The 26,636-nt window shown below is 55.3% G+C and overlaps 1 protein-coding gene across 2 annotated transcripts in view; it reads left to right on the top strand.

Annotated features, from left to right (window-relative positions):
* The first annotated feature begins 347 nt into the window (after nt 1-347).
* Nucleotides 348-26,636, top strand: part of PRIMA1 (proline rich membrane anchor 1) — a 61,109-nt gene continuing 34,820 nt past the window's right edge. Inside the window, exons 1-3 of one of the 2 annotated variants that reach the window (XR_015721866.1) lie at nt 348-474; nt 1,143-1,269; nt 8,554-8,689. Coding sequence is in view for 1 of the 2 variants with exons in the window: in XM_087856197.1 (XP_087712323.1) it covers nt 377-474; nt 1,143-1,269; nt 8,554-8,689 (361 nt within the window). In the remaining variant the exon portion in view is untranslated. The remainder of the gene's footprint in view (nt 475-1,142; nt 1,270-8,553; nt 8,690-26,636) is intronic. The other variant, XM_087856197.1, reaches the window with a different exon arrangement.

The following is a 26,636-nucleotide window of genomic DNA, read 5'->3' as shown; positions in this document are numbered from 1 at the left end:
AGCCGCGCGGCGCCACCGGGAAGGGCGGGGATCCGGGGAGGCTCGCGCCGCCGGCTTCAGGCGGCTCGGAGGAGACTTTCCCCGCCCTCCCCTCCGCCTCGGCCGCCCGCCCCGGCCCCGGGCGAGGGGTGCCGCCCTTCCCGGCCCGCGCGCGGCCGGGAGCAGCCCGGAGCCGCCGCGCCCTGCGCCCCGTGCGGGCGCGCTGCGCCCGGCCCCCGCTCGGCAGCCCGCTCGGCCCCAGCCGCGCGCAAACTTTTGCTCCAGTGCCCGGCGCTCCTCCCCGGCATGTGAAGCCCCCGGGCGCCCGCGCAGTCGCCAGGGTGAGGACTGAGGCCCCGCCTAGAGGGCGGGGGACCGGGGAGGCGGCTGGCTTTAAATGGGGGCCGTCCGGCGGCTCCGGAACAGTCTGCCGCGGGGGGAGCGCGGACCTCCCCTCCCCGCGCCGAGGATCGGCTGGGGCCGCCGCCAGGCAAGGTGGCGTGAGGCCCTGGAGGGGTGCGGGCGGAAAGGGAGACCAGGGGGAGGCTCACGCCCTGAAGCGGGAGGCCGGGGCTCGGGAGAGCGCGCGAGGGCAGATGGGGTGCGCACGGAGGTGCCTATGTTGCAGTGTGCGCAGTGAGGGCCGGCGGGGCAGAGAGGGTGCACGCAGCGTGTGATTTCCTGGTGCTGTGCATGCAGGGTCAGCGACTCTGCGTGCAGCCAGGAGTCGGTGGGTGTGCACGGCCGTTTCTGTGTGCCCGCCGGGTTTGAAGTGTGCTCACAGTGGGAGTGAGTTGTGCACGGCTGGGGAGGTTTCTGAGGAGATGCACTGGGCTCGGTTAGGTGTGCTTGGCTGTTTCTGGAGGTGTGCATGGAGTCAAAGTGTGCACGGAGGAATTCTGGGGGTGTGCACGGGGCCAAGGGATACACCTAAGGTTCTGGGGGTGTGCACCGGGGTTGAAGGTTCTGGGATGCCGGCTTCTGTGAGTGTGCACGAAGGGTCAGCGAATGTGCAAGCTGGAGTGAAGGGGCAGTCTTGGTTTATGAGGGTGCCCCAGGGTGCGGGGCGTGCCCGCCCAACCCGGAAGGCTACGTGTGCGGGTGCGCGCGGGCGATGGTGCCCATGCGGCGCCCGCCTGACCCGGGCTTTGCTCCCCTGACAGTTCGCCCCCGAGAGCGCTGGTGCCGCGGGTCGAGATGCTCCTCCGGGACTTGGTGCTGCGCCGTGGCTGCTGCTGGCCCTCACTGCTGCTGCACTGCGCGCTCCACCCGCTCTGGGGCTTCGTGCAGGTGAGCGGTGGCGGGGTGGTGTGGGCTCCGCGGGCTGGAGGACCTCCTCCCCGGCAGGACTGGGGGGGGGGGTGACACTTCACTCCCACGACTCTGGCTTCCTGCATTGCTCCTGGGGGGAGCTTAGGAAAACAAAATGTGCATGCCCTCCCACTCTCCCTACCTCTCCATACTCTGGCCCTGAAAAGATCTGGAAAAACTCTGGAGTAGGCCTTAGTCCTGGCCTGCTAAGGCCCGCAGGACAGGGCGTTGGAACAGAGAGGGCTTGAGAGTGCCTTCCTGATGATAACATTCTGTTGCAGAAATGTGAGGAAAGCAACCTTAGAGCTTTTACAAACTTAGGAAGAAAACGATCCCAAGAATGATACATTCTTTATTTCCCACCAGAATCACTAGTAAACTTCGACTTAGTCTTCTGGAACTGGGCTTCCCAACAGCTGGGGCTGTGTTCCCTGTAGGCAGGAGAGTTGGGGATGTGGACAGGTTGGGCATGGTGGCCCCTAGTGGAGCTGTAGGAAGAAACTGTCCATCTGTAAGGATTGCCTGGGGCTTTAGCCCTCACTCTGGGACCCCGAGACCCTAGGGCACAGGCCAGGTGGCCACCAGCTGGAGTGACATCTGTTAGGGTCAGATGGCATGGCCCCTGGTACCTTCCAGAATGTCCATGGTCAGTGGTACAGTGGAGTGGTGAAATGGACTTTGGTGTCAGCTCTGCATTTGGAGCCCCAGCTCTGCCCCTCACCGGCTCAGGACTTCAGGCAATGCCTCTCCGAGCGCTGGTTTCTTGTTCCTCCCTGTGCTCTTGTAAGTACTTGATGAGGTCAAGCAAGCAAAGCTCGCTTAGCGCAGCCCCTGGACCATAGCAAACACTCGTTGGTGGCTGTGGCTGCCATGACCCACACTAGGAATTGTCGTGCGGCTCTTCCATCTGGATGGCCGGCTACTGTCTTGATCACGAGAGTCTGTTGGAGATTTTTGAATTTTCAGCCACAGGCATTGGATGACATTTTTACTGTTTTGAGCATTGAAATCCCCAACTCCGGAGGTTTTGCGGCTTCAGGTTCTTCTGGTAGCGTTTTGGGGGTTGGGGATCTTTCAGATGGTTGCCCTGAGGAGGGGGGCGATCGACCAAAGAAGAGGGGATAGGGTGAGACCGCTCGCCTGTCTGCCGCGGTCCTTGAGCTGCCCCAAGCCATGGGGCCCCGCGGGGAACCAGCTGTCCGTCCTGCTCGGATGGTGGCCCGGGTGACCACTGGGGAACACCAGGGACTCTCAGGCTGGAAGGAGCGCGCTGGTTGAGCAGGTGGTTGGCCAGAGTCCGCACCCCACCCCCAGCCCCAGCCCCAGGCTCGTCTTCTGCTCTGGCTTCTCTGGCTTGCCTGTCTCCGTCACGATTGTTTTCCTTCCGGAATTGACAGCTTTGTTTAATGTGTGAAACAGCAGTTATTAAACTCAGCTGTGCCTCCTCAGGATTTTGTCACTTCTAAACACTTGGGTGGCTTGGGACCAGCTTCCCTCGTGCAACTTTTAGTGGAACCTCCGGTGTGAAGTTCACTTCGTTTTTCTATTCATCTGTTTACAGTTTTCCCTAACACTCCTAGAGAGCAACATGACGCTGCTGTCAGTCTCCGAGGCTGGCATTCTGTGGCGTGAACTAGTAGGATTCAAACAGCAGACCCACTGCCTCCCCGCCGTCACCACCAAAAGAAATAATTTTGTGAATGCAGCTCAGTTTTGGGGCAATGCCCTTCAGCCAGGCAGTGCTTACTCAAGCATGCGCGCGCGTGCGTGTGTGTGCGTGCGTGTGTGTGTGAGTGTGTGCGTGTGTTTCAGATGCTGTTACTCTTTACAAATCAATTTTCGTGAAAATCAATTAGAAAAGGAGTCCTCCAGACAAGTAAAATGGGCAAAATGTTGGCAGGAAGCTCTGGAAAAATTAATCTACAAATGATAAGGGACTGAGAAGCCAAGGGGAAGTGGGGCTTTGGAATGGATGGATCTGGTTTTTAAGGGCAAGAGCTGACTCCAGGAGAACAGAGGGGAGAGGAGAAAGATATAAGTACACGAGGGCCATGTATTTCCCTCTAAGGGGAGAGGTCGAAATCTGGCACATCATAGGAGTTTTCTTGAATATAGAGAAAGAACTCAGAGCTATCTGTGCTTTTGTAAGCATTTTGCCAGAAGAATCCCCCAAAGTTGTAAACATTTGCAAGAGTGAGATCAACGTTTCAAAGAGCTGTAATTAATAGGGTAATTGGTGAAGCAAGAGACCTGTGTTCCCTCCAAAGCACCAGGTTCCCACCTTGAAATCAGCCTGAAGCCTCTGGCTGCTGCCCAGAGGAACAGAAACATAATCATTAAAATCGGATGACATTTAAATTGCCACAAGGTTTGGGGGGGGGTGCGTTCCCTAGCCTTCCCCCTTTCTTCTTTAATATGGCTTGAATTGAGATTCTGAGCTTTTGTGACTTAGGGTTCTTCTAAGTTCACTTCCAGATGATTCCTTTTTTGCAAGCAAAGAGGATGACAGGCTGGTAAATTTATTAGGTGTGACAGGAGTGTGTCTCATCAAGTTACTGTGGTGCTGGCCTGTCTCCATAGAAGATGCCAGAAGCCATCATCTTTGTGGGCGTCCTCTAGGGAGACAGGCTGTGATCCGGGCCGGTGGGTCTCTGTGTGCTGAAGGGCAGCCACCAGCAATGCTGAGCTCCTCCTATGATCAGTCACTATAGCTTGGCTTATCTCGTCTGTAGCATTTATTGGGCACCTACTGTTTGCCAGGCCTTTTGTTAAGTGCAAGGGACCTAGTGGTCCCTGGCCTCGCGGCACTGACAATCTGGCACTGGAGAGAAAATTAAGTAATTATAGGCAAGAGAACTCAGCAGGAGCAGACGGCTTGGGGACGAGACCTGTTGGAAGAGTTAGAGAAGGCTCACAGAGGTAGTGCTGCGGCTACAGCATGAATAAGGACAAGATAGATGCAGGATGCAGGTATGAATGAAGTGTCCAGGCAGAGGGAGTAGCCCCGAGGCCAGAGGAGAGAATGGAGCATTGGAAGAACCCGGGGGAGGGAACCCCAGGTAAGGCCACTGTCGTAAGCCACTAACATAATGCCTTACAGTTTGGACACGATCCTGAGGGCTATGGGAGCTGTTGAAGGTTTTAAGCAAGAAGTGACACAGTCTCAGACTGGCATTTTAGAAATCTCGGTCCAGTCCCAGCAAAAAGATGGATTTGGGGAGGTCGGGGTGAGGCAAGGGGGCAAATATGCTGGGGAGGAGAGGGTTGCCAGATTTAGGCAGGTAGAGATATAGGACATCCAGTTGAATTTGAATTTCAAATAAACAACGCCTCACGGCTTTAGTATAAGTCTATCCCATCCAATATTTGGGATATACTTATACTAAAAATTGTTGTTTCTCGAAAATTTAACAAGGGGTCCTCTATTTTATCTCATAGTCCTAGGTGAGAGGCAGGTGCTGCCTCGTGGAGATATGATGGTGTCCTGGTTTAGGGTGGTAGTGGTGGGAATGGGGAGAAACTGATGGGCACAGGGACTATTCAGGAGATAACATCCACTAAACCAGAAAGCTGCATTTACTGGCCAGGAGTGAGTGGGAACATGGAGCACGATGGCCACTGGACCACAGTGGCAGTACCAAATTCAGGTGACTGCGGGGCTTACCTGTGCCTTAACCCACTCTCCACGACAGCAGCATTGACAAGATTCTGGCCCCAGGGCAATACTGCAGAGCAGGGGCGGGAAGGCAGGGGACAGCAAAACTGAACAAAAAGTGGTTGCAGGAAGTCATGATGCCAGCTTCTGTTCTGTGGGCTTTAAGCAAGTCGTTGACCTCTCTGAGCCTCTGCTCCTGCTTAGTCAAGTCCAACCAAGAGCAAGTGGCTTCCGGGAAAGTTCCTTCTCCCTGTGGGACTCCCCAAGATCCAAACCAAGCAAGCCAGGCATTGAGACAAGCTCTCAATGCTGAGGTCTCCTCTCAACACTGCTGATCCACAGAACCCCCAAGGGGACCCAGAGTTGGGGAGCAGAATAGATGCTGTGTTTCTCCACTGGTGGGCAGACCATCCCCCAACACATCTTTTCATTGTGTACCAACTGAATACAGGGCCCTGTGAAATCTTAGTACGTTACTTAGCCTTGCTGGCCTGCCCCCCCACCCCATAAGCGTCCATGATAGATAGCACTTGCCTCTCTCACTTATCCTCCTGGTGGACCGAGAGCCGTGGCTCACACACAGTAGGGCTCAGGAAGGCACACTGGGTTAGGACTAAGGAAACGCAGTCCCATCCACCTGCCTGCCCCATGACGCTCGAGGCTCAGTGCAGGGAGCAGACGTTACAAAACAGTGGGCAAAGTGCCCCAGAGATTACAGGGTGAAGCAGCAGCCCCCGGCGGGTGGATCCGATGTGATGGGTGGGGGGTGGGGAACATGGGGTTCCGGAAGTTGGCAAGTGGATCAAAGTCTGCGTAACCAACGTCAGTTAAGAGTGGCTCAGTGGCCGCGGGCTTGTGCCGGACCAAACTCCAGTGAAGGGCCCCAAGCGGGTCCCGCCCCTCAGGAAGGAAGATGGACACCCCAAATGGGATAGTTTTGTGAGGGCGATTGGTTAAGCAGTTGTGCCCACTCCCATTCCAGTGGGGCCATAATCCGAGAGACCAAGGAACCATAGTTTTTTTTATTTTTATTTTTTATTTTTTTAAAGATTTTATTTATTTATGCGACAGAGATAGAGATAGCCAGCGAGAGAGGGAACACAAGCAGGGGGAGTGGGAGAGGAAGAAGCAGGCTCCCAGCAGAGGAGCCCGATGCGGGACTCGATCCCAGAATGCTGGGATCACGCCCTGAGCCGAAGGCAGACGCTTAACGACTGCGCCACCCAGGTGCCCCACATAGTTTTTTTTAAATGCCATGCTCTCCTTCATTCCCTCCCCCTTCAGCCTTGAAGCTTGGCCCCAGCTTCCCTGCCGATAATTTTACAGCATTAAGCTCTCGTATACATCGGTGCCCTTATATACTCTCACAAAAATGGGTCATCATGTTGAGCCAGGTTAAGCAGTCGTGCTCCTCTCGAACTCTCATACGTTGCCCCTCGGAGAGGGTCCTTGCTTTGGCAGTGGCATTACTTGATGACATTTGTACACCGGTAGAGTCCAGCAGAAAAGCGACCTTGGAGGCCAGCGTTGGCAGAATGGAGCCTTTGAGCAACCCCCCATGGTCTTAGAAGGTCGGAACCGGGAGGAGGGTGGAACCAGGAGGAGAGTGGCTCGGTGACCACAGAGGAGCTGACAGGTGCGCTGGTGGAGAAGCCGGTAGGGTACCACGTCTGCACAGGGCGGTAGGCATCCCCATCAACTAACTAGGAGAGGGTCCCCATCCAAGGATCTGTTCTTTCCAGTGGGAGATGAGTTGCCTTCGGAGTTTGAAACGCAGTCAGTGGCCCTTTAAGAGTACTAAAAGGTGGTAGCAGCAGCTTCTCGTTCTCGTATGTATTAAGTTAGGACTGTAAATCAGCCCACTGCCTGCTGCGATCACCCAGTGGTCCTCACCCAGCCTGTTCACAGCTGCCGAGTGTGAAGGGAGCATTGGAGCCCCAGGGGCTCTCCCTTCTGGCCCAGGACACGCGTGGTGGAGGGGCTGTGTTGGCCTCCAGAGGCAGTCTATAGAATGCCCTTCCCAACGGCAGGCCGCATGTGGCTATCTGCAGAGAAGCTGGGGTTTTGGGTTTCTACTTCCCCGAGAGGATAGCCAGAGAAATTACTGTGGGCGTCATTGAGGTGTGGATGCCCACCAACTCTTTCCTTCATGCCTTTACATCCGCTTGTTCCCCGGGACAGACAAAGAACCCTAGGCTCGTGGGTTAGGGCACTCCGCCATAGGGAGGGACGCTGGCGGCTTGTCTAAACCCGCAGTGCTCACGCGGGCTGTCCAGTAGGAATCTAGCCTGGGAAAGTGACACAAAACAGCCATGCCCAGGTCCACCTGCAGAAATTTTGATTTAATCGGTCTTGCGAAAGCGTCAGGCGTGAGTATTTTTTAAAGCTGCCTGGGAGATTCTCGTGTGCAGTCAGGGTTGAGAACTGCTGGTCGAGCCCAGCCCCATCATTGTTGACAGGTGACGAACTAAGGACTGAAAAACACCAGGTCAGGAGTCAAGAGGCATGGATTCTGGTCCAGTTTTTAATATTCATTCATTCATTCATTCATTCACCAAATACTTTTTGGATGCCAGGCATTCCCTTAGTGAGAGAAAATAGAAGGCTGGGCCCCTACGCCTACAGAGCATCTAGTCCAATGGTGAAGACAGGTAGGAATCAGATAATTACCCAAATGTAGATTTTTGCCCCGCGGAGTTCAGCCTGGTGCCAGGAGAGCCTATAAAAGGAGATCTGACCTTGTCAGATGTGCTTCCCTGAGAGCTAATAGGCAAGCTGAGTAATGGACCAAGTCAGAGAAGGTGTGGGAGAACGTTCTGGAACACTGGAGCAGCATACATAAAGGAGGGGTGGGGGTACGTGGCCAGGGTCCTAGAAGAAGGGCGCTGAGAGCAGAGCAGAAGCTGAGAGCGTGGAGTGAGGTGGGGCTGGAAACGTCAGCAGCCTCTGGAGCAGAGCCGTGTGGCCACGTGAGCTCCCGAGCTGTGGGCAGGCGCCCAGGGATTGTTAGGAGGATGTGGATGGTTTGGTCCAGTGTGTTTCCCACAAGACCACTCAGGCTGCCTTTGCTCACATGGCCGGGCTGGGGAAGGCTCCTGCCTCCAGATGGGGGCATCTTGGCCCTGCGTGGACATAGGAAGGCTGTCAGGAGCTGTGGGCGGAGAGAAGAGGAGGGCTTGGCCTTGCACTGTACCAAGGAAGACTGCAGGAATGGTTGGCTCAGGTTACTGAGGAGGTAAAATTGGTATCCTGGCACTGCCTGGGGATGGGAACATTGGGCAGCCTGGGCCTCAGTTCCCTCATTTGTGCCCTGGGAAAATTTAAGAGTTAGCCATCAAATTCTTGTCTCCCTCTCAATAGCCAGGTCACATGCCACGGTCTCACAGCTGGTCCCTGGCAGAGCTAGGAGTAAAACCTTGGTCTCTCAACCCACCAGGCCAGCCTCTCACACCACTGTTCCCTTCAAGCCACCCCGACTCCTGCCTTCCTCCCACGTGGTCTGGGGGAAGGATCTCGAGTTCCAGCCTGGCTGGGAGTGGGTGGGGTGGGCCCGTTTCTGCTCCCGGTGGCCTCACGGTCTTCTGTCGGGCACCTGCCCATTTCCGCAGGTGACGCACGGTGAGCCCCAGAAGTCCTGCTCCAAGGTGACCGACAGCTGTCAACACATCTGCCAGTGCCGGCCCCCACCCTTGCTGCCCCCACCGCCCCCGCCCCCACCGCCTCCCCGACTCCTCTCCGCCCCAGGTAAGTAAAGGCGCGCTCCGTTTCCGGGGTTCTCTTTGTGTTTTCGGGCCCAGGAAGAACCCGTGAGCAGAGCAGAGGACAGCCTTGCTTCCTTTGTAATTTTCCACTGGCCGAGCAGGAGGGAAGCCAAGGCCCAACTTTTCCCTGCAGTCTGCAAAACGCCTTTCCCACAGAATGTTCCTGCGAGATGGAGGGGGAAGTTTCTCCAACGGTTAATCAGATAAAAGTCAATCTCCATTTGATGAGTGACTCGGCCTGGATCGTTCTGAAGGCCAGAGCTTGAAAGGGGGGCAGCCACCGGGCTGGTCTTAAAGACCCCACGGGTGCACATGCTTTCATTTCTCTATTTTAATTCGCACGGAAGGAGGCAATTGGTAACGTGCGGAAGTAGAGGCTCTTACTGCCCTTTGTGGCGAGTTCTGCTAGAGACCTCCCTTTCTCTGGTTTGCCTTGATTTCATCTACGAACGGTTTGATTGCCTGGTCATTCAAACAAAGGAGGGCTTCTTTAGCCAGAAATGGCCTCATCCTGACTCGGAGGGGTTAAGTTTCCTGCTCGCAATCGCTAGTGGAGAAGGTCTCTAACAAGAGATTCTGTATTTTGGACGGATCCCTCCAGGGTCGGCCTGTACCACTGCCTGTGATGGTGTATGACTACCTCATTAAGCACATCTCCGTTGAGTTATTCGGGGGCACATTTTAAATACGCTTGACGATGCTCATTCTCGACTAGACTGTGTCTTCAGGCTCCCGGTGTCCGGACAGGGAGCGATTTCTGGAGGGTCCGTGCTGTTCAGATGAATTTCTGTGTTTTGTCCGCCAGGCCCTTACCTGTCTCCATTCCTACCTGACACCTGTGACCCAGTGCTTCCCTGGGTGTGGCCCTCGACATCACTTGAGGCATTTCTTTTTTAATTTATTTATTTTAGAGAGAGAGGGAGAGAGAGCGAGAGAGAGCGTGTGGGGGGAGGGGCAGAGGGAGAGAGAGAATCCTCAAGCAGGCTCCCGGCTGAGCGTGGAACCCAACACGGGGCGGATCCCAGGACCCTGAGATGCTGACCTGAGCCGAAACCAAGAGCTGTCTGCTCAACCAGCTGAGCCCCCCAGACGCCCCGAGGCATTCCTTTTAAAGCGTAGCTCAGGACCCACTCTAAACCCCCCGGGGCCATCTTTGGGGTGAGGCTTAGGAATTGGCCCTACAAGTTCGAAGATGATCCAAAGCAAGTTAAAGTTGAGAAGCTTGGCCTGCCCGGCTGTCTGCTCCAGGCCTCTGCAGGACCCTGTAGCCCAAACGCTCACCTCCTCCTCTCTCCCGAGGGAATCCCTGGGCTGTGCCGTGGGGCCCAGTCTCAGGCACCGTGTCTGGAGATCACTCCCTTCCCCCTTCCCTTCCTGCCATTTGGGCTCTGGGCCTGCGTGGTCCCCAGTTGTGCTTGTGTCTGATGGGCCCACATCCCCCTCCCCCCCCCCCCCCGCCACGGGAGTCTCTTCCGTGCACCCCATGCTAACCGAGCCTCTGTGCCAGACAGAGAGGTGAAAGACCGTTCTGCTCTTCTGGGGAATCTCAGCCTCAAAGGGAAGGTCTTAGTGTCAGCAATCCACAAAAAGTAGCCCCGGAGAGCACAGGTGGCCTCGAGATCTTTGAATAGTTGGGCCACAGTAGACAGCAACATTCACCTGGGTCTTAAGGAATAAATAGATTGTTCTAGGTTGAGAAGGAAGGTGTGAGGGAAGGACATCAGGCAGAAGGAACAGCGTGGGCAGAGGCTTGGAGGTATGACTTTGTGAGTCTCATCGTGGGAGTCGGTGGGTTTGAAGGAGTGGTCAAGGGGCGGACCGGGAGGCCCTCGTGTGCCCGGCTGAGGACATCACATTGCACCCTGTGAATCACTGTTTGCCAAACATGATTCACTGGATCTGAATCCGTCCTGTTATTTGCCTTAGTTTTTCTTTAAATAGACTCACTTTTGTGTTTATACAAACTAATTTCCAAAGAAAACTTTATGTAACTACCATCAATGAAAAACCAGTATCATTTGCAGACATGAAAGGTGACGGTGAAAGACAAATGCAACAAACACAAAACAATATTCCAAAGTTCGAGCTTCTAGTGGAAGGGGCTGAGCTCAAGGCTTTCCCCCTTTTTTGTTAAAAAGGGAGAGAAGCAAATGGTAGAGAGATGTCAGAGCCCTCATAGGACCATGGAGAGAGATCTTCTCTATAAAGAAATGAGAAGGCTTGTTAAGAGAAGCAGAAGGGGCCGAAGTTTCTTGTTCCGTCTCCCTGTGTTAGCGTGCTGGGTCCACGTGCCATCTGGGGTCAGCTCACTTACCTGCAGGGACCCGCACCCCGTGCTTTAGGAATCTGCCGTGGAGAGCGAGAGCCCACAAAGGTGGGAACTGGGAAACTGGCCTGATTCTGTATTGTCTTCTTTAAGAAATCCATTTTCCTGACAATATGGAGGGTAGCCTGGGGGTGAGGAGCCAGACTGGAGTCAGGTGGGGAACTCATAAGAGACTTTAAGCCCCAGACCACCCCTGAGGGCCTGGAGCCAGGCTGGGAGCTGCAGAGAAGGGGAGGCAGGCGTCATATGGGGGGACAGATGCCTCCTGTTGGGTTTGGGGCCCAAGGGCTTCTGGGGCTGAGGAGAGCAGGTGTCTCTTGGTCCTGTGGCGGGGCTCCTTCAGTTACACGGAGCAGAGACGCATCTCGAAGCGGCTGAAGCCATACTAAAACTAGGGAGAGAGATGTTAGTTTCCCGGCTCCCGTGTCAGGATATTCCAGCGGCAGGCCTCGTATGATGCCAGTATTGGATTTCTGTCTCTTCTCTCTGTCTTCTGGTTTCCCCTGGGTTGTCCCTTCTCTGAGGCTGGCCCAGTCCCTGAGGACTCCAGGCTCCCGGATTCCATCAACCTTACTATCAGTAATCTTCCTACAAAGGGAGCTTCTCTTTCCGAATCCTTCGATGAAAGTCCTGGGGCTGACTTTCAGTGGGCCAGCCTGGGTCACATAGCTCTGTCCTTGGGTCAGTGGTGGTCAGTCCTGCGGGATGGAATGAGCTGATTGGTCGGGCCTGGGCCATGTGACCACCCTTGGCATTGGCGCGCAGGGATGGAGGTTAAAGGAGTGGTGGCTTTCCAAGGGAAGAGCCAGGTACAGGGGCGATAGCCTAAGGATGAGGACATGGACACTGGGCAGGGATGGGACAGAGGATGCCCCTGGGGCCATGGCCTCCCTGGGGACGTGTGAGACAGATGAGACCCGTGGCAGAGAAAATATTTTGTAATTCTTTCCATCCTTGTTGAGCTCAGCCTAGACCCTGCACCCAGGTAGTGCCCAATAAATGTCAGAGATCGAGCCACACCCCCAACTGCAGCCTGTTCTGTAGTCCCCAGGGAATCCGCCTGTCCCAGCAGGCACAGGGCTTCAGGGCTGTGAAGCCTCTGTGGTCGTTTCGTTCACTGGGTGTGCGTGGAGCTCAGCAGGTGTCAGGCATGGCGCCAAGGGCTAGGAAGTCAGCAGTGAGCAAGGGGGATGGCTCCTGTCGTCACGAAGTTCAGCTTGCAGAGGGAATGTCCTTTCCCACCATCTTTCTGGAGACGCTGTTTCTGGGTGCGTGTCAGCCTTTTGCCCATTTGTCCTCGCATCCCTTCCGCCTGCAAGGGCCTCTCCTTCACTGGCCACCGTTTGCCGAGTGCCTGCGGTGGGCACGCCGGTGGCACACAGAGGCGCACAGCGACTTGGCCTCCCCAGCAGGGGCTGGAAGGGAGGATCTGGGATGGCATGAAAGAATTCTCTGGTAGATGTGGGCCAGGCTAGAGCAGAGGGAGGCCGGCCAGACCGTGGAAGAGAGGCAGCCGCGGAGCAAAGCCCAGAGTTAGGCCGAAGACTCCCTGCTGAAGGAATGTTCGTTGGCTGGAGTGTGGGCTGCGGTGTGTGGGGCCGGGATAGAGGGAGAAAGAGGGAAGAGAAGAAGCTCTGTGCATCTTCCTGCAGACCCATGCTCTCCCATGAAAGTGACTGCCAGAAATTGTTGGACATTCACACGGCCAGGCCGGCCGGCCACCCTCTTCTTCCAAACAACACCCTGCTGCTCAAGGCGACCACGTGTCCTGTTTTGCCCAGGACTGTCCTGGTGTCCCAGAGAATGACAGTCAGGTCAGGGGACTTTAGAGGCAGACCCGGCCCTCCCACTGCCAGCTCTGTGATGCTGGGCACATCACATTCCCTCTTAGGGTCGCAGTTCCCTCATCTGTAAAGTGGGCCTGGCGGTGCCCCCTGGAGAAGGGATTGCTGGGAAGACTGGAGATGACGTAGGCTGCACGTGGCAGAAACTACAGGCTTGAAAAGCCCTGTGGCAGCCCAGCTCTCCCGGCCTCCAGACCTGGTGCCAAATCTTGCTCATTAGCTAAGTGATTTGGGCAAGGTATCCTTAACTGCTTGGGACCTCAGTTTCTGCATCTGTAAAATGGGGCTAATGACAACACCGGGGGCGTGTGGGTGGTTGGGGGGATTCGGTGCCGTAAAGTTAACACAGTGCAGCACCCAGAGCCCAGGTCACACTCAATAAATAGCAGCTAATAAATATTAATGATCACAGTAGTGATGATAAAGGTCGCTGGCCTCCAGGCTGGGAGTTACTTAAACACGGTCACAGTGCTGGCACTCGTCTGCCGACAGAGGAGCGTCAGGTTGGAAACTTGAGGATGAAGTTGGCTCCTTAAGGCTGTGTCGGCTCCCCTAGGTTTTCAACAGAAAGGAAAGGTTTTCAGAGTGTCTCGCCCGGGGCCCCTTTCAGGGCAGCCCTCGCCAGGCTCATGGTCAATCCGGGTCCTCCAGGCTAAGATATTTCTGGAAGGCGTGGGCAGGGCTGAATCCTGGCAAAGGCACGCTCAAGGGGCCCGAGCAGAAAGCCCACGGCAGCCGCCAGAGCTCAGGACCTGGCCTCACTTGGTAAATGCCAGCGATGCCCACTCGTCCCCGTGTGTGACTCAGACACGGCTGAGGCCGTGAAAGGAGACGTGTACCAGCCCTCAAGGAAAGGCACGTACACCCCTCCGTGAGACCTGCTTCTGAGGCTGATTGGGCCAAAAATAGCTGTGGCAGAACAGAGGCGTGAGCCTGCATTTCCATAGTGCCTGTCTTTACGGAGTCGAGTCGCTGATAGAGGTTTTATTTTTGCATTTGTTTTATCCTCAGAAAAACCAGAAGAGAGGTTAAGTGACTCCCCAAAGGTCCCCCAGCAGTGGTGGAGCGAGGATGGGGTTCCCGGCTCCCCATCCCTTGTGCCAAGGGCCAAGTTTTAACAAAGAGAAACAAGTGCGACTGTGGAAGTTCTAGAATGCTTTTTTCACTCACCCAGAACAGTAGAAGGAAGATGATATTTAGTTCCCGGTAGTGAGGTGGAACTCTTCAGCTCATTTAATCCTTAAACACTCCTCGGTAGTAAGTGGTATTATCCCCAATTTCTATGAGGAGCCTAGGGCTCAGAGAGGGTGACTTACCTGTCCCAGACAGCCCAGCTGGTAAGAAGGGGAGGTCATTCCTACTTCCTGCTGCATCTTTTGCCTACCTCTGCCCCTCCATTGCGACAGTCAAGGTCAGGGGTCCACCCTCCTTTCCTTGGACGGGACTTGCCCCTTCCCATCTCAGAGCCTTTGCATGTATGAGTCCTTCCCTCTGCCTGACTGCCACTCAGAGTAGTTCACCTTAACTCATGCAGACCTCAGCTCGAATATCCCCCAGGGAAGCCCTCCGTGACTTCCACAGACATCACACCATCCCCAGCCCTATCTATGGCTCAGAAACAGATCACCCCAAAATTAGTGGTGAAAACAACAGCACATGAATTATCCTTTCCTCTCGTGGGTATGGGGTCGCCGGGGGTCCACCGGGAGGCTCTCACTGGAGGTCTTTCCAGCGATGACCATCAGTTGCCTGGGTTGGGTCCACCTTGAGGGCTCCCCCGCTCACGTCTGGTGGCTGGTGCTGACTGTTGCTTGGGTCCCTAGCCGGCTGTGTCCACCAACCACACGTGCTGTCTCCCTGGGGCTCGGGCTTCCTTGCAGCATGGCGGCCGCTGCCAAGCGCCAGGAGCAGGTGGAACCCAACTGAGGAGCTCATGTAGCATCACTGCTGCTGCCTTTGTTCCTTGGAATCAAGGGCCCGAAGCTGCTCATTACATCTGGGGAGTGGGACTCTCAGCTCCCGCCTCTTGACGGAGTAGTGTCAGAGAACCCGCCTGCATTTTAAAAGCACACCACCCTCCATCTTCACGCACCCACTCTTTGAACTTTCTTTTTCCTTTATAGCAATCATCCTGTCCTTTAAGTATCAAATTTGATCATTAGCAATTAATTAATTAATTGACTAATGCCTGGATCCTTTCCTAGATACAGCAAAGTCCCTTAGTGCGTGCCCGGCATATCACAGGTCCTCAGTAGCTACTAATCCATGTCTTTTGCAAATAACTTTGACTATCTGCTATTGCCAGGCCCTGGACTAGGTGCGGGGAATGCAGTGGTGAACTTGACAGAGGGACCCCCGCCGTCACGGGGCTTACATTTTACTACGCGTAGGCTCAGGCAGGGAAATAAACAAACAAAAACCGTCACAAATAGAGGGAAACATGTTTCACAAAGGTCGTTAAAATCCTGTGATCTGATAGGGCGTCCCTGGCTGGTCATTTAGGTCGAGTGGTCTGGGGACAGGAGGTGATGTTTCAGCTGAGAGCTGGTGGAAGGGAACTAGACGGGGAGGAGGACCCCAGGCGAAGAGCATTCTCAGCGGAGGGGACAGCAAATGCAAGTCCCTCACGCGGGGTGGCGCTGGGGGTGTGTGAAGGGCCAGGGGCTCTGGCTGCTGGGTGAAGGAGGACAGGAGGAGGCAGGCCAGAGGGAGGTAGTACCCAGACCGCGCAGGGCCCCAGAGGCCAGGGAAGGGGTTGGGCTTTATCTTAAGTGCACCTAGAATCCTCTGGAGGGTTTAGAGCAGAGGTTTGCCACGGCCTCCTTTACTCCTTTTAGAGACCAGGTCCCCAGTGAGGAGGCTGTCACTTGGGTCCAGGCTACAGATGGTGGTGGGGGAGCCAGCGGTGTGGCCTAGAATGGGGGGGGAGGTGGGGGTAAGGGAGAGGAGGCAGTAGTGTCAAGCCCTGGTCTGATTTAAGATGGTTTTGGAGGTAGGGGTGATGGGACACAGTGGTGGCTGTGGTTGTAGGGGAGGGTCGGGAGGCGGGCATGCCGCTGGGTTTTGTGGGATAAAGGAGCGGAGAAGCCACGGGACGCCACCCACATGGCTCCTCTCCTTGGTCCTCAGGATGTCGGTGATCTCACCCGTGGGGTCATCAGGCAGACTCGGCTGGTGCTGTGAAGGGCTTAGCAGAGGCTCAGACGTCCCGCCGTTTCAGCAGCTGCCATTTTAAGGACACAACCTCTGGGGCTTTAGCATAAATCCAAGGTTTAACCACACTTCTCGCATTAAAGCCAGCCAGGTTTTCTTCCAGGTTGTGAGCAGTTGGGGGCCAGCAGAGGAGAAGGCCATCACAGGCCCCTGAAGCTGAGGATGGGGGCAGGGGGTGAGGCCGACCCCTGGGACCAGCCCTCACAGGGCACCAGGCTCCTTCCGAAAGTGCGTGACCGCCATGGCACTGTCCTAGCCAAGAGTGCGACCTGATGAAGGGACCATAGGCATCAAACAGGAGCCGTGTCACTTTGCACGTGTCTTGCTTCATGGGCCGGGTTGGTGAAGCTGGCCTTCACTGTCACCATGGTTTGGGACATCGGGGTATTGGACATTCATCATTTGCTGGATGCAGTTTCCATCCTGTCATCTTTGAGCCACTTGTAGGCCTGCAAGCAGGAGGGTCTGGGGGCTCGGTCTGGCTCCGGCTCTTAGCACCTGTGCGCCGGTCACTGCACCTCTCCCAGCTTCCATCTGCTGAAGAGGAAGGATGAGGCCGTCCTCCGAAGGCGGAGGTGGGAGTAGAAAATGCACGTGAGGGCCTTGCCCAGCACCTGGCACCCCCTCCCCCACTCTCAGTCAATAGGGTCTCTTGTCCACATAATCCTGGCTTGAGCAAATCTCTTCTCCAAACTGGCCTCAACTCCCCCATCCATGAAATGGGCCGGCTCTGCCTCGCCTTCCGCTCTATGCTGAGCGTGGTGCACACGTGAGTGCGGCTTTTGTCTCTGGACTTGAGCATCTGATATCCAGAAGAGCTTTAACAGTTGCTGGCTCGTTCTTTTAAGTGATTTTATTTTTTAAGTACTGAATTTTCTTCTCCCAATTCAATAAATGGAATTGTTTGTCCTCCGTTTATTTGCTGGTATCCAGCAAATAAAAGATGACACATTTATGTGACTCTAATTTGCTCAACCAACCTTTATTTGTTGATCTACTGAGAAACACGTGCCAAGAGGCTGTCCTTGGCAGGTCCCAGAGCTGCAGAGTTGAATCGAATACAGACCCGCGCCTCTAGGTGGATGCCTGAGCTCTGGCTACTGGGAGGTGTTGGCATCACCTGAGACTTCTAAAAGATGACCGATGCCCCGGCCTCCCTTGGAGGGAGGTGATTCTTGCCTGAATCAAGGCGGAGACCCTCGGCTGTCACCAGAGGTGCGGGGCAGGAAGGGGTCTGTGCCACAAGAAGCTGAACAGGTGTGTGCAGTGGCACTTGGGGCCGAAAGGCCGGTGAGACTTGCACACCAGTGAGTGGCATCTTGGTGCCACCATGGGCGCTGGGAGGTCCCCAGGGTCAAGGCCACGCTCCGAGACCCTCCGAGAATCTGGAATCTGGGGAGGAGTCTGGACTCAGCACGGGGGTGACGATGGGGAAATAGGCATGTTGGCCAGAGCTCACATCCAGCCCCGATGTGTACTTAACGTCCTGCGTGCTCTAAGTCCGTGTAATATAAAGTTCACCGTTTTGAAGCGTATAGTTCAATGCTGTGTTTAGTACATTCACCGAGTCGTGCAACTGTCACGCCCGATTCTGAAGGCAAAGCATTTTCGTCACCCCTAAAGTATAAACCTCATACCTCCTAAGACAACCCTCTCGCAGTCCCTATTCTGGACATTTTGCATAAACCTGGGTGTTCCGAAGCAGTGTGAGCCTCAGTTTCCTCCTTGTGGGGATGAGGCCTCCTCCTGCAATGTGGCTGTGGGGGGGAATCCAGAGGCCGCGTGCAGGCTCTGCTGAATGAGCAGGGCAGGTTGCTCGGAGAGGGTGACCCGGTGACGGAAAGGGATCTTGCAGGGTGGGGGGCATGATCCTGGCTGAAAGCCCCCCACCCCTTGCATTGGGATCAAGAGCTGGTTCTGGTATCTCAGAACTCTGGCCTGGTGTGGACCTCATTTCCGTCATGGGGCTGTTGAGTGGGTCAGACTGGCTTGTGCGACCGTGCTTAGAACACCACCAGCCCAGGGCGATCACCCTGTCGATGTTAGTGATTTCATATTATTGCAGAAACTCATATAGGATGTCCTGCTTGTACCTGGGACAAAGCAGCCGGTCTGACCTATTAAGTTTCTGATCGGATCCCTGAGGACTAGGACTATAGATTTTCACCTTTGTCCCCAGAGACAGCTCAGAGCCTCACCCGTGGAAGGTGTGTGCTAAGTGTTTGAATAAATGCATGACTGGTGGTGACGACAGAATATAAACTCTCCAGGAGCAAAGGGGCGGGGAGGGGACTCACAGTTTCGAGCCTGCCATTCGCCAGGGAGCCTCTGGGACCGTATCTCAGTTTGGGCTCCAGAAATAGATCCTGAGACAAGAATTCAGGGACAGGTAGCTATTTGGGAGTTGATCCCAGAAAAAAACCAATAAGGAGTGGGAGTGGGAGACGGGGCAAGGTGTGACGTCAAGCCAGTCGTCCCTATGGGCGGCTGGAGGGAGCTCAGTCCTGCTGGGAGCTCTGGGAAACGGTGTGGGACAGCATCGCGGAGTGAGCAGACCTGAGGGCCAAGGGAGCTGGCGTCACAGTTAAGAGCTGATCCCAAGGGGCGTGGGGGATCCCCTTCTCCAGGCAAAGATAAAGCATTGGCAGGTGGCAGCCGAGCCAGTGAGCCCCAGAAGGACACCAGCTACAGGCCACGGGCTATCACTTTATTCCACTGGGATTGCCATGGGTGACCTCACCCCTGGTCAGACCCAGATGGGTCTACACCTTCCGAGAGTCCACACCCCTCTTTCCCACTCAAGAAAGCACATCAGCACTCAATGTGAGTGTTCTATCATTGGGATACCTGATTTATACATTTAAAGAGCGGTAAACCATTCACAAGCATTCACTCATTCGACAGAGATGTGTAGATCTCTCCCTTGTGGTCCCAGACCGAGGACAGCCCAGTGGGTAAGACAGGGAGAAGCCACAGGGAAGGCTCATGGGGGAAGCCCGGGGTTCTGCTTTTTCTCACGTGGAGTTTGGGAGGCATATGGACAGCTCGGGGAGGCGGGACACAGGGATTGCAGACTAAACGGAGCGCGAAGAACCCCCAGACAGACAGCTGAGTGGAGAGTGTCTGACGTGGGGCAGGTACCCCGCAGGAGAAGATGGGGGGCCGCGCGGAGGGGCAGTGGTTCTCCAGGTAAAGGCTGCGAGTGGAAGTGGGAAGAGGGGCGTGCTTCTGGCAGGAAGCACGGCAGGAGCGAAGGACTGGAGGCCACAGACAGTCTGTCCATCCCAGGACTGCAAGCGCACGAGGGGCCCGAGAGGTGAGCTAGAGGAGCAGGGGACAAGGCCCAGCATTCAGGAGCCCTGGACTTGAACTCCAGGCCGTGCAGCGCGCCGGAGGGTCTGCATGGAAAGCGTCTAGCTAAGCTGCCTCCAGACAGCCCTGGTTAGGGGCTCAGTGGCAAGAGACTGAAGACAGACAGCAGGGAGAGGGTGGTGGACCAGGGGAGAGAATGGTGGTCTGGGCCAGGCAGCGGCTTTGAGCAAGGGGGTCGTGCGCTAGAGAACCTTCTGGACTCAGCGACCCATTCCTGTCAGGAGAGAGAAGAAAGGAAGACTCCCGGATGACAGTGTCTGATCAGCTGCTCTCGTGGAGACAGGACTCGGACGGAGAGTGCTCCGACGGCTCAGAAGTGCCAGGGTTGGTCACGTGGTGTTGGAGGGGCCATGTGATGAGGGGGCGCTCAGCTGCTGGGTCTGGGCAGAGGCCTGAGCGGGCCCGAGGGCAGGACGAAGTGTTAGCGGTGATGCCAAAGCCACCAGAGACCACCCAGGGAGAGGGTGCTCCGGGAGGCCCGAGCCTGGGGCTCGGGAGGAAGAGGGTCCTGGGAAAGCGCAGAACCAGAGAGGTGACTTGGGAGGAGGGAGGCAGCCGAGGGCTCGGGAGAGCTCACGGGGTTAGTAACCAGGCGCTGCTGTCCACTGTCCTTCTCCACTGAGCTGTGCCCCCGAGAGTGGAGAAAGAAGGAGGGTGAGTACTTAGAGCTGAAACAGAAGGGTGGCTTCCATTTAGGGGCCATGGGAAGGCAGGCGGGGATACAAACCAGGATCCTCGAGGGGGTCCCCAGGGAGGAGGCAGAGCTCACTGTGGGCCTGGCAGGTGGGGAGCAGTACGACTGGCCTCCCAGAGTGGGGAGGCCACGAGGAACGTCAGGGAGCCGGCTGCACGTGGCTGGGAGCAACCAAGGGCCCCCGTGGAGGTGTGCACTGTCACAGGCATGTGTGCTGTTAAGGGGTCAGAGGCAGAGTTTCCAGGGCGCTGAGAGTGAAGCGGGGGAAGGCGATGCCAGGGCCGGCAGCCCTTTGTTCATTCAAACAGTTCGTGAGCAATTCCTATGTTCTGGGAGCTTGGGATACACCATGGAACAAAATAGCACAGAGCAGACATCCGGCCGGGGAGAGAGATCAGAGAGAAGCCAGCAGGATACTCCTGCGAGCTGTACCACGGGCTAGAGACAGCAGATGCTAGGGAGTGGGGAGTGACCTAGAGCAGGCCGGGGCTGGCCAGGCGGCGGTCTGAAGAGCGGATGGCACTGGGGCCAAGGCTCGTGGTCGGAGAGGGAGCAAAGCTCGCCGGGCCCTGGGAGCCTGTCCCACGACTGTCCCAGGTGGAGAGCAGAGCCAGGCTGGGACGTGGGTCGGGGACTTGCCCGGGGTGGCTGAGGAGCCGCCAGGGGCCCGTGTGGCCGGAGTGGAGTAAAGGGAAGGGGTAGGAAATGAAAATGGGGAGCAGTAGGGTGGATCCTACGAGGGGCATGATGGGACTTGTTCGCTCTGGCTGCTGTGTAGACCAGACCGTGGGGGGCCGGGGCAGAAGCAGGGAGACCAGTTCAGGTGAGAGGTGATGGCTGCTGGGAGCAGATGGCAGCAACTGGATGGTGAAAATGGTCCGATTCTGGGGGGGGGGGCCCACTGCACTTCGGAGTAAGCCCGAAGGGCAGCGTCCTGGGGGAGCAGGACGAGGAGCAGAGAGGGCTGGCCGGGCCCTGCCCTTGCTCCAAAGCGAGCCGCAGCGGTGGAGTCTTCCCTGGAGCGGCCCCAGGGACAGTGCAGCTGGGGCTGTCCTGGAGCCAGGACACAGCCATCTGGTCTCATGTCCCAGACAGCCCCTCGCGGAGAACTCCGATTTCCACAGGGTTCTGATGAAGTGGCCTCGCCAGTGGCCTGGTGTTGGTCTAATTAAAAGGAGAAATGAGTTCTGCATCTGCCGGGCGAGGGGAGGGAGACCTGCCCCCCAGGGTGGGAAGCCCGGAGGGCTTCGTGGCTGTCACGAGCACCAGGACCAGGCTGCGCGGCCTGGGTCTGCTCCGTGTCGGCCCTCACTGGGCCCCAGGGCAGGTGTTCCCAAAGCTGCCTCCATCTTGGCACCCAGGCCTGGCCCAGCACAGAGGCCCATGGTGGGGGGACCGTCCTGGGAGGTCGTTCCTGTGGCTCCTGGAAGAGTCAAGGTCCGTCGGAAACATGGGGGCGTTTCTCTAAAGTTAAGTCAATGCTGACAAATGAACAGAACAATACGCTTGGAAGTAAGAAATCATCTTGGTTTCTGTTAAAAAAAGAAAAGTTCACAACACAGGGGCACCTGGGTGGCTCAGTCAGTTAAGCGTCTGACTCTTGATCTCAGCTCAGGTCTTGATCTCAGGGTCGTGAGTTCAAGCCCCGCTTCAGACTTCGTGCTCTGCATGGAGCCTACTTAAAAAAAAAAAAAAAAGTTCACGATACAAAACTTTTCTAACTTTGTTAGTCAAGGAGCAAATGAAAGTAGAATCAGGATGCTCAGAGAAAGACACTGCAGGTGTTCAAGAGGACCCTTCACTCGCTCACTCACTCTTTTGTTCAACAAACACCTACTGAACATTTACCCAGGGCCAGACGCTGTGGCAAGAGCTGGGGATGTGAGCTGTACCAGTGGTTGCAAGCAGAAGTGGAGGCTACAGGACAGCTTGGCCAAGGAAGGCCTTTCGGGCTGCCTGATCCTTGAAGGAGGAGCCTTGTGCAGACTGGGGAGAGCATGCCAGGCAGAAGGTAGAGCACGTACAAAGGCCCTGTGGTCAGATGGCTGTGCTGGGCACAGTGATCAAGGGGGAGCATGGGGAGGGTAGTACCATCATGCAGGGCCTTATAAACCACACTTCCCATAGTACAGAGCTGGATTTTCCCCCTGAAGTGCCATGGGAAGCCATTGATGAGGCTTGGGCCGTGGGGGTAGCACAAATGGATTTAGTTTTTAAGATAGTCATTGGTGGCTGAGAGGAGAATGGGTTGGAGGAGCAAGAAGATTGTGGGAAAGACTAATCAGGAAGCTATGGCAGTTGTATAGGTGATAGAAGACGGGGCAGGACTGGGACAGTGGAGAGCCAGCAGCACACGATGGAGGAGGATAGGGAAGGAAAGGAAGAGTCGAAGGGAGGAGGTCCGAAGATGAGTTTTTGCCAAACAGTGTCTGCCAAGAGTTTGGTGGCCCTGGGGTCATCTGCTGAGCAGGGACACTGATTTACCCAGCCAGTGTGAACTGAGCACTTCCCCTGCCCTGGGCTCTGGCTTGTGCAACGCAGACATGAGTAAGAACTGCTCCAAGCCCTGGCTGAGCTCACTGGTCAGGGGAGGGGGAATGAGAAGTTGTCATCCAGCCCAAAGTGTAATGGTACCAAGTGCTGCAGGAGCACAGTGACAGTGAGCCCTGAGCCATCAGGGATGACTGCTTGGAGGAGGTGGCATTGAAGTATCTCAGAGAGCAGTTGGGATTTGGAAGAGTAGATGCAGGGAAGGATATAAAGGTGAATGAAAGAGGTGGTCCAAGGGGAAGGAATGGCCTGAGCAAAGGCGGGGAGTCAGGAAGGTCCAAGGTCTTTTGGGAACCTGTGATTCTCCTTTTCAGGAGTGTAGGATACCAGGGAGGGTGATGGGAGTGGAAGTGTCTCGGTGTGGATGGCCCAAGGAGTTTGGGTGTGATTCTAGAATAGCTGAAGGGTTTTGAGCAGCTGAGTTAAGCAACCTAGGTGGTGTTTGCAGACTATTACTCTCACAGAGATGCGGAGGAGCCTGGGTCCACTGCACGTTTGTGTGTCTGTTTGGTTCCTGGCTGTGGCAACCATCTCTTTCCAAGATGGCGCCAAGACGTTGGCTTTGCTTTGTTCCCCCTCACAGATCAGTTTATGGGGATTGATTTAGGCTGCCTCTCTGTTCCATTTGTCTCTCTGAATATGGTTATGTGGCAAATGGGGATGGTGTCTGTTTGTCCTGCAGCATGGGCCTTCCTGCTGCTTATCAAGACTGGTCTGACCCGCAGTAGCCTCTGTGCTGCCCTTTGCCCTTTGGCCTCAGGAGAAGGAACTCAGTAGAAGTTCAAGGTGTCTTGGACCAGCCTCTCTGGGAAGCTTCCAGACTATGTATTCAGACTTGGGGCCTCTGCAAACCTCAGAGCAGGGGGGGTGACACCTAGTCCTTCTTCTTGGTCTCTCCTCCTCCAGGAAGGCCTTCCCTCCCTGACATGTGGAAGTTGAGATTATGAATGGGGCTACAGTAGGCATGTTGGGCTGTTGGGGGACGAGCAGCGGCTTCCCTTCTTACTCCATCCACTCCACCAGGGGAATGACTGGGTTTAAGAGATTCTAAACTCTGTGCCAGAAATGCAAAGTTACCTTGAGTACACGGGGTGTTCTCATTCCTTCTCCCCACCTTCCCCTTCAAACCCTTTCCCTCATCCTCCAGGTTCATACTTTTCCAAGGTCAGATGGATCTCCTGCATCCAACACACGCACAGACACACAGACACACACACACACACAGACACACACAGACACACACACACAGACACAGACACACACAGACACACACAGACACAGACACACACAGACACACACACACAGACACACACACACACAGACACACACACACAGACACACACACAGACACACACAGACACAGACACACACAGACACACACACAGACACACACAGACACACACAGACACAAACACAGACACACACAGACAGACACACACACAGACACACACAGACACACACACACACAGACACACACACACACAGAGACACACACAGACACACACACACAGACACAGACCCACACAGACACACACACAGACACACAGACACACACACACACAGACACACACAGACACACACACAGACACAGACACACACACACACACAGACACAGACCCACACAGACACACACACACAGACACACACACAGACACACACACACACAGACACACACACAGACACACACAGACACACACAGACACACACACAGACACACACACACACACACACAGACACACACACAGACACACACTCTGCAGGGAAACAGAAGAAAAGGATGGGGGGAGGGTTGCGTTCAAGAACACTTCCAGTCGCAAAGCTGGTATGTGCATTTGTTGCATTGTTCAAAATGGCGTCAGTCTGCTTCACAGACTCTCCCTCTCTCACCTCGAGCTACTTTTATCCTACCAATGGTTCCGAATCCATTGGGATAAAAACAGCCCCCAGACTACATTTGGAAATGTGGGGGTATTTGTATTTTGTTGCCATGGTGACTGGGGGGGTGGGTGCTTGCTGCACTGAGTGGACAGGGGTCAGGGGTGATGAATGTCATGCAAGGGACAGTTTTACATGGTGAAGTCCCTCCCCTTTATACTGATGGAGACCCTGCTGAGAATCTGCTTAGCCAATAAGCCTTGTTTCGAACCAGCCAGGTTTCAAGTCCTAACCTGATGTCCCGAGGAGAGCAGATTCTTTCCATTTTTGGAAAACTCAGTGACCCACCTTGCTACCATGGAAGACAGTTACTGTCTCTCTGGATGATTCTGTTTCACTCTTGTATGATGTTGTTGGGCTAGTCCACATTCATTTATAAGGCACTTATGAAACACCTTGCCAACAGCAGAAAAGCAAAGTATCTAAGACCTGGTCCAGTCTTCAGAGGGCTCGTGATTCGCATCTCGGAATGACTAGTAGTCTTTGGGGACCCACTGACGTGCAGGCCCCTGGGAGGCAGAGAATGGGTCCACTCCATCCCTGCGTCCATCCCTGCCTACCACACACCGTCTTGCTGACAGAACGCTCAGTAAATTTGAGCGTGTTGAATTGACCCAAGGACTCCAGTCATGGCTGTTGACTCTGGTTGGCCAGAGGACAGGGCTCTTGTTCTACTCAATGCTTTTGAATGTTGATACATGAAATTGAACTTTTACACATAGGGCTATGAGGTCAGGTACTTTGTTGGGCTGTATCTTGACAGACTTCATGTTTTTCTTGATATTTCTTAGTCATCCTATCTTAGCTTGGGTGCCCTGGACGCAGAGCCTGAGGCAAGGATTCAGGTGTGTGTTATTATGGAAGGAGTGCTCTCAGGAGGGAGTGGCAGGGAAGTGAGGGAAGCAGGACAGGAAAGGGGAAGAAGTCCTGTAAGGGTACGGGTTCAGCCGGAACCTAGCTTCAGGAGAGCCCATAGGGAGTGGTGGATTGTGAACAGCTCCAAGGAGGAAGCCTTGAGGCAAGGGGCAGCTGTTGATGCCTCCCTATCAGTGAGTCATTGACCCCTGACTGTGCCAGTGACCTGCGGGGGCTGGGGGGGGGGCTGACAGCATCTCTTAGATGCGAGAAGAGCCTCCGTCCAGCTAGATACTGCGCAATGTGCTCTCAATTTCTTGGCCCCACTACGGCACCATCTATCCCTGTAAAGACCTACCAGATTTCATCTTCCTGCTTTCAAGATGTCAGCTTCTCTCCCCTCTCGTTCCTTTCATTCCCTCCTTGCCCCTTTTCCGCAGAACTCCTGCTCCCACCAAGCCAGAGCCCAGTGCCCCTGCGTGCCCTGGAGAGCCGGAAGGGCATCCTGGGGAGAGGTTGGGTCACTGGGGCTGGTTGGCAGAGCCCTGCTGCTCCCCGGGCCACCCCCACCCCCGCCCCCGCCTCCAGGCTGGAACCCTGCATTCCTCCACAGTCAGAAATACACAAAGGATTTAAGTCTCATCTCTGAGAACATTCTGGGCCTTATAACCAGCAAAGCAGTTTATCTCCTTACTCAACTCTAAGATGCTTTCCGCCAGCCACTTAAAGCCCTGTGGGATTAGCCGGGTCTGACGGGTCCACCGAGCCGCTCCTCTTTCCGGGACGCTGGGCAGGAGCACGAGCCCAGGCTGACGTTTATGAAGAGCCGCCCCCTTGGGGAGGTCCACCCGCTAAGAAAGACGACTAATTTCTTGCTTGCTTGCTTCCCCCCCCCCCCTTTCTAACACACATCCCACAACTTATCCATCCTTCCCTTGGAAGGTATCCCATTAAGTGCTGGCCCTGGCAGTTCTGTTAACTGCCTGGAAAGTTTCTAGATTCTTCCCTACAAGGGTTTGAACTGGCCAAAATGGGGAGCGAAGTTTAGCAAAGACCGTGGTGAAAAGATTGGATTTTATTCTACATTTGGTAAGACACCGGTGAAGGGGGTCGAGCAGGAGTGTGATATGATCTGATTTAC

Source organism: Ursus americanus, chromosome 26, assembly GCF_024610735.1.
Source record: "Ursus americanus isolate L20-20 chromosome 26, mUrsAme1.1.p, whole genome shotgun sequence".
Taxonomy (NCBI): domain Eukaryota; kingdom Metazoa; phylum Chordata; class Mammalia; order Carnivora; family Ursidae; genus Ursus; species Ursus americanus.
Note: the sequence above shows the minus strand (reverse complement) of the source record. Positions and strands in the feature narration are given on the sequence as shown.